General features: G+C 36.1%; 1 protein-coding gene across 1 annotated transcript; it reads right to left on the reverse strand.

Moving 5' to 3' along the window:
• Window positions 1–1,721: 1,721 nt before the first annotated feature.
• On the reverse strand, window positions 1,722–13,390 carry zc3h12ab (zinc finger CCCH-type containing 12Ab). The gene is made up of 5 exons (XM_073821479.1): window positions 13,380–13,390; window positions 8,540–8,679; window positions 6,389–6,623; window positions 6,191–6,291; window positions 1,722–4,632 (listed from the first exon to the last, which is right to left on the reverse strand). Exons 1-5 carry the CDS (start codon window positions 13,388–13,390, stop codon window positions 3,713–3,715), a joined length of 1,407 nt encoding a protein of 468 aa, XP_073677580.1. The 3' UTR covers window positions 1,722–3,712.
• Window positions 13,391–13,417: the final 27 nt, after the last annotated feature.

Raw genomic sequence — 13,417 nt, forward strand, 5'->3', positions numbered from 1 at the left:
ACACCGCATTATGCAACTAACTCCAATGGCGTGAAACAGTAAATCAGTACATATCTCACATACTGTATAGCAGGATTTTAGGCCAATAAGATTTCACTGTGGGCGGAGCTACACTGCATTATGCGACTGACTACAATGACTTGAAACAAACAGCCAATCAGAATGTATCTGATGTATAGCAGAATTGTAGACCAATGAGCTTTCACTGTGGGCGGAGCTACATCTCATGGCACGACAGACTCCAAGAACAATCATTTTTCTGTCCTTGCTGAAAGAAATATGCTGTATGACTCAACAAAAACAGTGAATCAGAACATTAAATGATGTGATAAGGAACTGTGGACCAATTAAATTTTACTGTGGGTGGAGTCACACCTCATAACACGATAAATAATTTTTTTGTCTTTGCTGAAAGAAATATGTAACTAAAGCTACATTGCACTAATCGACTGACTCCAAGGAATTGAAACAGCCAATCAGTACATATCTGATAAATAGCAGATTGTAGACCAATGAGATTTTACTGTGGGTAGAGCTACACTGCATTATGTGACAGACTTCAAAGACTTCAGACAAACAGCCAATCAGAATATATCTGATGTATAGCAGAATTGTAGACCAATAAGATTCACTGTGGGTGGAGCTATACCTCATGACGCGACAGACTCCAGCAAAAATCATTGTTCTGTCCTTTGACAAAAACAACCAATCAGAACATCAAATCTGATGTAACTAAAGTAACTAAAATAGTTGACATTTGGTTAAAAAGCTGATCTCCTAAAAGGCACTGTATAATTTTCACACTAGTTTAGACTTGTAGTTCAAGTTTGGGACATTTTGTTACACAGCAAACCAGGGGAAGTGAAACAGACAGTAAAGTGTGTTCTACACCACTGTGGTATTTTTACTGCATTTTAGAGTTCTTTCGGCGCATGACCCTAATAACAGAAAAAAAGAAGAAAAGAAAGATTACAGATGGATTTCACAGTTTTGGGGAAATCCACTGGACCATGCGCACTAGAGACATGATCTCAGTCATGACGCATCTGAACCACTGAAAGTGCAAAAAAGATACTGTTTCAGATGTATCGTCACGTCAGCACATGACGGACGTTATTCCTGAAATAAGCACAAGCTTTGTCATATGATAACAAATAATAAAAAAGCAGCCTAAATTTAGTCTGGAAAATAACTCACACATGCTGTTTTCCCTTTTATAAAACCTTTAGTTCCTCTGAAATCCTCACCCCACAGACCACTTCCTCTGATAAACTCTATCTGTTAAGGACATCTACAGCTCTTCCCGTAGACTTTATTTTCTGACGTCTGTGCTACTGTATGGTGTGGTTTGTCATTTCCATGTCAAATTAAAAATGACAAATGTTTCACTATGAATTCTCATTCCATGCCAGTTTAACCTTTCGGAAAACGTAAAAGCCTTTTGTTGGATTAGATCTCCATGAGGCTAATTATCAGTCAGAAGTCTGTCATGCGGTTTCTTTGCCTAGGTGTAGTGGAACCTGTCTGTGGTATATACAGCATATACATTAAGTGGTTTCTAGAAGGGAACAGTGAGTTTTGTGGAATGCATCTTTCACAAATTAGGCCGTCGCCTGCAGCAGAAACGCTTCTAAAGGTCAGGTCTGCTCTTGCTTGTCATTAACGTATGTTCTAACACTTACAACACAAGCCAAGCCAAAAAAAAGTCAAAGACTCATGTGTACATAAATATAGCATTTTATTTTTCATTATATGAGATACAGCATAAAAAGCAAAGACATATTTATCTGAGCAAAGAACATGCAACTAAATAATAAAAACAAAATGGCAAAAAAATTGCCTACTCAGTATTGCCAACTCCCTTTTAAACTTTAAACAGCTTCAATACAACCTAGCAGAGCCACCAAAAGTTCCACGACTTTTCACGCTTGTGGCATTTACCTTTGAGAACTTATGAGAACGAACTTGAGAAATTATGTCAAGTTACACTGGTGATGATTGCATTCTTGATGACATTTTATAAGTTTGCACTTAAAAGGAAAAATACACCAAAGGGTGCATACTCTTCTACCTTTGTGGTAGTTCTGCATAACAAATGTCATTTACGGCACATGGTGCCAACACATTCAACATACACAGTACTGCAAATCATGCAGAACCACAAATAATAACACTTGAAGGACAAAAAAAAAAAGTTTTTCCACAAATGAATCTGAGAATTTTTCATTCCATTATCAAACATGATCAAAGTTTTTGTAAAAACAATGAAAAACCACTGATATTTAACTCTTGAGAACCACATCAAGACAGAAAGCACATTGTTGGTTAATACAACCAATAGTGAATTCACCATAATTAGAGGTCAAATAACTATTAAAAATACAAAAAGAAAAAAAAATTCTGAATAGCTTGAGTTGAGTCATTTCATCAAAGATTAAACATCTACTGCACTATCAACTGTGTAGACATTAATGTGTCTATTTTCAAATCATGTCCTGATTAGGAATGCCAAGTTTCTCATTTTTCTGTCCTTGCTAAAAGCAAAACGCTGGACTTGACAAAGACAGCCAATCAGAACATCGAATCTGATGTGAAGTGGAACTGTGGACCAATGAGATTTCAATGTGGGCGGAGCTACACCGTATTATGCAACTAACTCCAAAGACTTGAGACAATCAGAATGTATCTGAAGTACAGACGTTTTTCCTGAACACAGAAGTCAGTCCGACTCTTAACTGAAAGAATGCTTTGCATTTCCGGTCTGCATTGTTTCTAGTCAAATTAGGGTATATTCCGAGCTAATAAACTAATGTTAAACCTATTAAAATGTTTTTAAAAAGCACATGGCTCCATAGCGCCATCACTTGGCAATGACCGTCATTTGTCAGTGCCTCACTTTAATGAGTGTGTAGATGACATGAAGCAGTGGACGTTAGCTACATTAAAAACAGATGGACGCTATTTGAATGGGTTCCTATGGAAACCGGAACAGAAAAGCATTCAATCTGACGTTAGAATTCGTAATGGCGACGCTCATCGTTTACTCAGGAAAAAGGTCTACAGCAGGATTGTAGACCAATGGGATTTTACTGTAGGTGGAGCTACACCGCATTACACAACTCCAATGAAAATAATTTTTCTGTCCTTGCTGAAAAAATATATTGTATGACTTGACAAATAACAGCCAATCAGAAAATCTAATTTAATGTGAAGCAGAACTGTGTACCAATGAGGTTTCACTGCGGGCGGAGCTACACCGCATTACATAACAGTCTCCAACAAAATAGTCACTTTTCTTTCTTTGTTGAAAAGCAAATGATGCATGACAAAAACAGTGAGACCGTAGACCAATGAGATTTCACTGTGGGCGGAGCCTCCAATAAAATCACTTCTTATGGTTGGGCCTGAGAACTTTTTGTAACACATTTGGTGCCTTTGACTCCCAATGATTTGAAACAGCTAATCAGTACATATCTGACGTATAGCAGGATTGTAGACCAATGAGATTTCACTATGGGCGAAACTACACCACATTACATAACAGTCTCCAACAAAAGTCATTTTTCTCTCTGTTGAAAAGCAAATGATGCATGACAAAAACAGTGAGACAGTAGACCAAAAATCACTTCTTGCGGTTGGGCCTGAGAACTTTTTGTAACACCTTTGGTGCCAGAATCTTTGTTTTATCATCTAGTCCTTCAACTAAGATAATTTAAAAAGCCCCATCCTGAGACTGAAGGGTCAAAATCTCTGCAGCCAGTCTTTGTGGGTCCAGGAGATATGGGAACATGTCCATGGCTCTGTCCACCAAACGTGCGTTGAAAATTGCAAGTAATTTTTTCCTCACCTGCTCCCGTTCGGACCACTGAGGATTGTGATTGGAAGTTGGCCAGTGTCCATGTCCTCTCTCTGGTTGCATGGAATTTTGGGATGCTGGAGGATAGCCACTATAATGGTCAGACCAGTAGCCCTGTTGGGGAGGAGGCCCTCTGGTTTGTGGAAATGAATACTGGGACATGTTAACAGGTGGGTAAACTGGACAACCTCCATAGGAGTGATACCGGGGTTGAGTGTAAGTGGGGTTTGGTGAGCTGGGCAGGCCAATGCTATGGCGGTGACCGGATTCACCAGTGCTGAGGGATTGGTAGGAACAGCAACTGCAGGGTTGGCTATTGGGCGGAACGTAGCGTTGCCGCCCACTGTTGGATGGTTTGGGCTTCCTGTGGTCGCAGTAGCGATCACAATGGGAAGCTTCAGAAGAATGGCATTCATAGGACCCCAAGCCAGAATCCAAACGCTCCTGAGATCCATTGAGAAAGGAATCTAGTCTTGTTGGTGAAGGCCGACATTCTTTTTTCGTAGGAAACTTCCTTTGAGTTGGCTGGGGGGCTGGTTTAATGACGAGGACGTTTTCGCTGGCGTAACTCTTCTTGAGAGATCCAGTGTCCAGGGAGAGTTTCTGTTCCATAACTTCCTCCAAAGACGGACTCTGACTGGAAACAGGCTGAGGTTTGTGCGGTGTGGATGAAATTTTGGCTTTATCTCGGAGCTCGTCAGCCAGGGCACGCTGGGATTGTTTGGTTCGCTCCGGATGACTGAACTTGCACTTGATTCCATAAGTGCACTTCTTTCCTGCATTGGAAACAGAAGATTTTCATTCTTGTTCACACAATACATTCTATCCTTGTGTGGTTGGTAAAGACGGTATATACACTACCAGTCAAAAGTTTTTTGAGATTATCCCCCAGTTTCACAGATAAGGCTTAAACCTAGTCCTAGACTAAAATGTATGTCTGAGCTGTTTCAACTGAAATAAAATTGCACTGATTGGTTTTAAAATATATCAGTGCCTTTGTTTTGTCTTAAGATGCACACCAGTAGTATTAATTTATAAAAATTACTTAAAAGTCCTAATTGAACTATGGCCTACTCCTGGTTTAGTCTAAGCCCTGTCTGTGAGATTTATATATATATATATATATATATATATGGCTTTTTATGCCTTTAATGGACAGGACAGTAGAGAGATGACAGGAAATCAATGGGCAGAGAGAGGGGAGCAGGACTGGCAAAGGACCTCGAGGCGGGAATCGAACTCATGTCGCCGTGAGCACAGTTGCGCTATATGCCGACCGGGCCTAAGATTTTTAATGTTTTTTAAATAAGTCTCTTCTGCTCACCAAGCCTGCATTTATTTGGTCCAAAGTACAGCAAAACAGTAAAATTTTTTAAATATTTTTACTCTTTAAAATGTTTTCTATTTGAATAGATTTTTCAAAATGTAATTTATTAATTTTTAACATCATTACTCCAGTCACTTGATCCTTCAGAAATTATACTAATATTTTGATTTGTAGCTCAAAAACATTATGTTGAAAAGGTATCCTTTTAAAGCATCCTTGCTAAATAAAACTGTTAATTTCTATAATTTCTTTCCAAAAAAATAAAAATAAAATAAAATTATACTGACTCCAAGCTTTTAGATGGTATAGTGTATGTTATAAAATCTTTTTATTTCAGATAAATGCTGATTTTTGGATCTTTTTCTTATTCATCAAAGAATTCTGATAAAAAGTACTCAACTGTTTTAAATATTATTATTAATAATAATAATAAATGTTTCTTGAACAGCAAATCAGCATATTAGAATGATTTCTGAAGGATCATGTGACACTGTAGACTGGAGTAATGATGCTGAAAATGTAACTTTGATCACAGGAATTAATTACATTTTAAAAAACACAAATCTAGTGTACCATTTAAAAGTTTGGGCGTTTAACATTTAAAAGTTTTACTGTCAATCAAAAGTGAAAAAGAGTTATTTTTAAAATGCTGCTTGTTTTTTCTTATTCCTAATCCTAAAAAAAAAAATGTCTCTTGGTTTCCACAAAGCGAATGATTTCTAAAAGATCATGTGCCACTGAAGACTTAAGTAATGGCTGCTGAAAATTCTGAACTGAATACATTAAAGAAAACAGTCTTATGACACACAACTTTTAAACAGCAGTGTATATTGTTTATCATTTCCTTGTATCTGGATTATTCTTTTTATATGAACCATAGCAAATAAAAATGTCATGCCACACCCTGATAATTTCACCAACATGTGAGTGCAAGACCACATAAACTCCCTAATAAACATACAATGTCAATCATTCATGAAAGTGAAGAAAAAAAAATCTATTCTTACCATAAGGACAGGGTTGTTTCTTAGGAATACGTGGAGTCTTCCTAAGAAAGTTATCTAGGGTGGGTCCATGTCTTCCCAAAGGGTCATCCGGAGGCATAAACCTACACAAAAGTGATGTGTATTTTAATAATATTTAATCAAACTGTAATTAATTATCGGCAGGGCTATCAAAAAACTTGACAATGCATTGGCACTCACTTGTCATTGACGAACGAATACATCAGAAGCCTCTCCTCTATAAAACGCTTCCACTCAGGACGTTCTCCTTGAAGATCTCGGTAGGTGTCGTTGGACACAATGATGCCGTCAGATTCGTAGGCCAGCTTTACGATAAAGCGGTCATCATAGCAAACCACCCGTTTTCCGGCAACCCTTCTGGATGGTGTGAACACCAAGAGCTTCCTCCGCTCTAATTCACGCAAAATGTGCTGATCTGAGTAAAAATATTAATAGAAATTTTAATCTGTTGGTGCTGTAATGGAATACAATCAACCAAAAAAAAAAAAAATCAGACAATATTTACACAACTATCAATACTTTGTTGAACAATTACCAACAATGCTGAATTTTGTTCAGTCTGTGGTGTAAAAAGGTCACATTAGCAATTAAAGAAAAAACACTTAAGCAAATCATGGTCAGGTCAAAGTGTCTGAATAATTTTTGGTCCCAACCTGTGATCAGTTTTACTGGTAGTTTACTGTATGAAGAACTTTTGAGTATAATATGTAACACTTTCCTTAATTTTGCTATCCTCACTTACATAAATGAACTACAGTGTCCTGCACCCACTAGTAAAAAACATCAAAAATGATATCTGGTGTCTCAATAATTTTTGGTTTGACTGTATATGCAAATAAAACAAGCAAAACAATGGCATCTAAAAGCACATAATAGCTTCTAATCTTCCCGAATTACACAATGTCCTTCAGCGTAATTGCAAATACTGATTGGCATATGCGATTTATAGTATAATTAATTTGACATTAATATTGGCTGACAGACCTTGTTGGAACACACTGTCTTTTCTGTTGAAACTAAACAAGGCCTTTTTGGTATTCAGTTACACTTTGTACCAGCTGGAACAAACACCCAGAGGGAAAGAAGATTCTTGCTTTTTTAATTTGCTTGTGATTTTGATTGGGCAAGTGCCCATTTACACACAGACAGTTTATTTCACTGGAAGGAGGAATTCAAACATAACTTACGCTTGTTTGCATAGTTAAATGTCAACTGTTGAGACAAATAAACATCACAACTAACCAGAGTGTTGCATTATGTCCCTCAAGCTAGGTCAGACTTAGAAGGGTTTGGCAAACATGGAGTTCAAATAGGCTGGTACATCTTACCTGCTGAAAACAGCGCTTGTATTATTTCACTGTGGCCATAAGGAAGTTACGAAGGTTTTAAAAACCCCAGGTACTTGCCAATATATCTTATGACATGATCATTCAAACAGCTACACAAATAAAATCAATGCGGGGTTTTCCCATATTTCCAGTTCTATTATTTAAGACCTGAGGTTGAAAACTATACCTAAAAACCAGAACTGTATTTCCTGCATTCCATGTGTTCATAGGGCTGGGCGATTTTGCCTAAAATCAAAATCTCGATTAATTGAACATTTTAACCCGATTACGATTAATGAACGATTATTTTATTCATTAATAAAATTATATTTAATTATATTTAAATAATATTTATTTTTTGCCCTCATAGTTCACTGACAAGTTTTGTACAGTAAATATGCTCACATATTACAAGTGAGAGCTATTTGAATGAAGGGTGCACACACTATACTATCTATGATTATTTATTGAACATCAGTGTTGAACAACTGAAATTAAAGCACACATTGCTTAAAATGAAAAGTCACATTTCTCTTAAATTAGTGAAAATAAATAACTTGCACTTTTGGAAACAAAATAAATTATTTATAAAATAATAATAAATATTAAAAGTAGAAAATAAGCAGTATCTCTTCTAAATAAAATTACTCTTGTATATCCTGTAAATACTTTTTACTGTATAAATAACGGCGGAAAAACGCAACGTAACGGAGCGGGGTCACGTGACTCCACACGCAGTAGTGTTTTTAAAGGGAAAGTAATTGAAATAATTGACCTGGAAAAATTTGATCGATTATAGGTTCTGAATGTCGATTTCGATTACTTTTCGATTAATCGCCCAGCCCTATGTGTTCAGTTAAACATTCATACTTCATTTGCTCAAGTGGCTTCCAACAGGGAGCCATTTGGTTGCTAAGAGGAAACAGACTACATTTATGGAAACGTAAAACCTTCTGGAAAGCAGGAATTGTTCCTGACATGCGGTGCATTCCCTTTTCCTCACCTGTAATGGGTACATCAGGTCGCGGCTGCTCTTTTCTCCAGGAAGGCACAAACACTGTGATATCAACGTGACCCCGCTCCAGGAAGAAGTTCACTGCCAACTGAATTCCCAGACAGGAAAAAACTTCCTTGTTCCCGTGGCTAAAAAACATAAAAAGTCCATTTTACTCATGAATTTCAATTCGTTTGGAATTTGCATAATAAAATTGCATGTATTGCATGTGCAGGCATTAATTTAGTAGACACTGTCCAAAAAAAGTGAATCAAACTACATCAGAAACAGAAACATTGATCTTTCTTCAGGTTTGCAGGAAACAGTGGCTGCATTAAGATATGTTTATTTCCTGTTAAAATGTTTAAAGGAACACTCCACTTTTTTCGGAAAAAGGCTCATTCTCCAACTCCCCCTGAGTTAATAAGCTAAGTTTTACATTTTGAAATCCATTCAGCCGTTCTCCTGTTCTGGCGATAGCATAGCTTAGCATAGATCATTGAATCCTATTAGACCAATAGCATCGCGTTCAAAAATGACCAACGAGTTTCGATATTTGTCCTTTTTTGCCCTATTTAGTTCCCAGCTAGTTTAGCATTTGCACATGTGCTGCGTGATATTACTGCGCCTACTCCGGTCATGTTACGGCAGCAAACTTCCTTGACTATTACGCCGGAATGGGAGTGTAGTTCCTAATCTTATCGGCCTAGAAAAACACCGCTTTACATTTTCCGCCGGTATTAGTACACGATATAACTACAGAAGAGTCAAGTTTTAAATAGGACAAAGATCGAAACTCGTTGGTCATTTTTGAATGCGATGCTATTGGTCTAATAGGATTCAATGATCTATGCTAAGCTATGCTAAAAGTGATATCGCCAGAACAGGAGAACGGCTGAATGGATTTCAAAACGGTAAAACCCAACTTATTAACTCGGGGGGAGTTGGAGAATGAGCCTATGTCCAAAAAAAGTGAAGCGCTCCTTTAAGTACATTTCAATGAAAGCTGTTATCCTTCTTTCTTGGTCATCGGTGACAATGGGCACTAATATATGTTACCGTGGACCACAAAACCAGTCATAAGGGTCAATTTTTTTTAAATTAAGATTGAGTAAATAAGCTTTCCATTGATTGGTTTGTTAGAATATGATATTTGGCAGAGATACAAATTTTTGAAAATCTAAAGGTGCAAAAAAAAACTAAATATTGAGAACATCACCTTTAAATAGTCATCCAAATGAAGTCCTTAGCAATGCATATTACTAATCAAAATTTAAGTTTTAATATATACAGTATACTTACGGTAGGAAATTTACAAAATATCTTCATAAAACATGTTTACTTAATATCCTCATTATTTTTTACATAAAGGAAAATTTGATAATTTTGACACATACAATGTATTTTTGGCTATTGCTACTTTGTGGCACAGGGTCATATATATTACAGTGAAATCAAAATATAAAGCAACTAAAGCACTATTACTGATATATACTTACTGACAAACAGATGAAATCTCTAGTTATTTTTTAAAAAGTCACACTGTGTTCATGTTAACTTTTGATTATAATTGTGTAGAAAAATTGCTTTTAAATTTCTTATGCTATATTATTGCAAACTATTGGATTAAATCTTTTTATCAACTTGTTTTCTTTCAATTAGATCGGTTTTGTAAATCTTTTTGTAACTAATTGATCATAGGCCTCATTTAACTAAGCTTACGCATCTCAGTTTTTGAGTGAACATTATCAGAATTATCTACAAATAATATTTTTTCGCTTAAAAATGGAGTCTCTAATCAATGAGGCCTATAATCAATTTGATCCAAGGTTTACGAGCAATTTTTAACAGGCTGATCATTCGTGAACACAAGGTACATAAATCTTTTAGTAGTGTCTGAAATAAACAACAGGGTGTGTAAAAACTGTCTGCTCTTTGGGATAATTAAAAGCATCTGATTTATAGCAACAAAAATAGCTAAGGTATCCAATCAGGTGCCGTGTTGCAATGCTGTCGGGCCTGTTCTGTTACACTGTTGTTTTCGCAGACATTCTCCTTCAGGAGAGTGAGAGGGAAGGGAGGGGATGGGAAACGACACTGATTTGCATATAAGATTATTTGCATACTAGAATGATGACAGATACAGGAGCCTGCAGGGGCAAATCTGGACTCCACTTGCAAATGCAGGTGAAAATACAAAGGGAGGGTTTTAAAAAGTCATTAAACACGTAGGTGCCGTGAAATTCGTCCAAAAAGAAGTCTATCAATATAATTTGTTTTGGCAGCATATGATTTAACTTTTCCAAATACTTTTCTGATCTGACATTTGGAAGAAATTCCTCGAAGAATCTCACGCAAAGCATTCGAGGAGAAAAATTATAGTGTGCAAAGTGTAAAAACTTAAGTTTATAAATTTGTGCTGAGCAACAATTGTGAATAATCACATTAAAAATACACGTTTTTGCATACATAATATACACAGTACACATATTTTGTATATATAAAGATACATACAGTATATATTTTGAAAATATTTACATGTATATATTCATATAATTTATATATGTATTATATATAAGTATATTTAATATATAAATACATTCTTTTTTAATATATACATGCATATGTGTGTACTTATTATATAGGCCTATACATAATAAATATACACAGTACACGTACATATATTATGTACACAAATTTATTTTTGGATATGATTAATCATTGCCCAGCGCTATAATAAAAATAAAACAAAAGTTAAGTATCAAAATGCCATTCAGTCTTTCCAATGAATAGCCAATAACTTTCAACCGGGTTTTTCAGTAACGTGAAAACCATGATACTCAGTCAAATTGTATGCCTTTACATAAACACAAATCCAGTTATGTTTTCAGAAAAAAAAAGGGAAGGAAGTGAACCTGATTTGCACATTTACTTGAAATGTATGAGGAAATACTGGGTTTTATCAGCCCTCCACTATGACACAATTATCAAAGGCTTTCTAAAAACGTTTACATCTAAAAGGTTTAAAATCTTGGCAGTGCTGTTCCTTAAAAATAGAAAATCTCAATTTTAAAACTCTAATCATTTATTTTACAGTAAACAAACACACTTTGCCATGACATTATGAATTTAAAGGGTTAGTTCACCCAAAAATGAAAATCTGATGTTTATCTGCTTACCCCCATGGCATCCAAGATGTAGGTGACTTTGTTTCATTAGTAGTAGGGCTGGGCGATATGACCAAAAAATTAAATACCCGATTTTTTCACAAAAAATTTGATTGACGATTTAAATCGATTTTTTTTACCCCCTACTACTTTCAGCATGTAAAGAAACCCTAGCTTCTCCACCATATATACTGCGATATACATTGAAACTGCATCAGTGATCGCTTTCCACCAGGCCCCATTCTTATCATACCGCACACAGTAAATGTTTGTAGAACAAATAAATATGAAAATATATATTTGCATGCTTTTCTCTTGCAGTTATATTGTATATAAAAAATATTTAATTTTGAATACAGAAATATTGAATGATTTAAATATCTGAAACGATCTGCCAGCAGGTGGCGGCAAGACACTGATTTAATTACTGAATCATATCATTCATTTGATTAGTATGAACTGCTGGTTCATTCAGAATAAAGCAAGTTACTGTCTTTATGAATAGGAAATTTAATCATTTCACTAGATTTGTTTAAAAACGCACGTTCATTCATAAACGAAACACCACTGTGTTTAAGGGGAGATGCGCAGCGGCTCAGATGTGACTTGTTTCAGACTAACGTTATTTTTGACGATGAAATAGAGCAAAATCAGGCAATAGTGTTATAGTCAGACAATGTAAGTCACTTAATAATAACTTCTTGGTAATTTAACTGTTGTATTAAATCAATATCTCATTTACAAACTCCCTTAAAAATTATTAAAAGCTGTCACTCATCTTGGTTTGCAATATCACAAAGCTCTATTATAATCAAGGATGCTCCTATACTGTACAATCAATCTCTTATTTACACTCTCTCTACACTTTGTTTCTGAAAGGATTTGTGAGATATGCCCGTGATACATTACTCTACGTTGCAAAAACACGTAAAAACTTTTGAAGCTCCCCTGAGCGCAAACACAAATATGCTGATTGGGTCCGGCTAACTTGCTAGCAAACAGCTAATCATATCTCTTTAGTGGGTTGCGTTATTTGTTTTCCGTGCCTTTCTGAATACAAATATATTAGTGTACTGTATTTCTAATATGGTATTGCGCGGGGGGATGGCCGAGCCCATTCAGAACTGCTGGAGCCCAGAGAGGAGCGTCAGCGGATATTAAAGGAGAAAACGATTTTCATTCAAACAAATCGATGTAAACTACACATTCGAGTTAATCAATAAAATCGATTTATCGCTCAGCCCTAGTTAGTAGAAACACGAACGAAGGTTTTTAACTCAAAGCGTTGGAGTCTGTCAGTCATTTAATGGCAGTGGATGGGGACCAAACCTTTGTAAGTAAAAAAAAAATCGTGACGACACATTGATGTCCTAAGAAACGAAACAATCGTTTATATCATTTTGTACCTTTGATATACAGCAATGTCCAACAACTGTCCCCGAGTACGTGCTCAGCGCCCGGAGCGTTTACATGTGTATGCGCTCTGGCGTAGTATACGCAAACGCCAGAAACGATCTGTTGTGTGAATATGACACACTTGTTTACATAGAGCACAGAGATTGTGAGTATAGCGGCTATTCAAAATGGCAATTACTTGCGCTTCTCCTGATTGTTCAAACCGATTTTAAAGCTAAAAGATTACGTTTGCTTGCGCAAACTCATCCGGAACTGTTGACTTTCACTTTTCCGGCATTTGCGTATACTACGCCAGATCGCGGAT

This window comes from Garra rufa, chromosome 17 (assembly GCF_049309525.1).
Source record: "Garra rufa chromosome 17, GarRuf1.0, whole genome shotgun sequence".
Taxonomy (NCBI): Eukaryota; Metazoa; Chordata; class Actinopteri; order Cypriniformes; family Cyprinidae; genus Garra; species Garra rufa.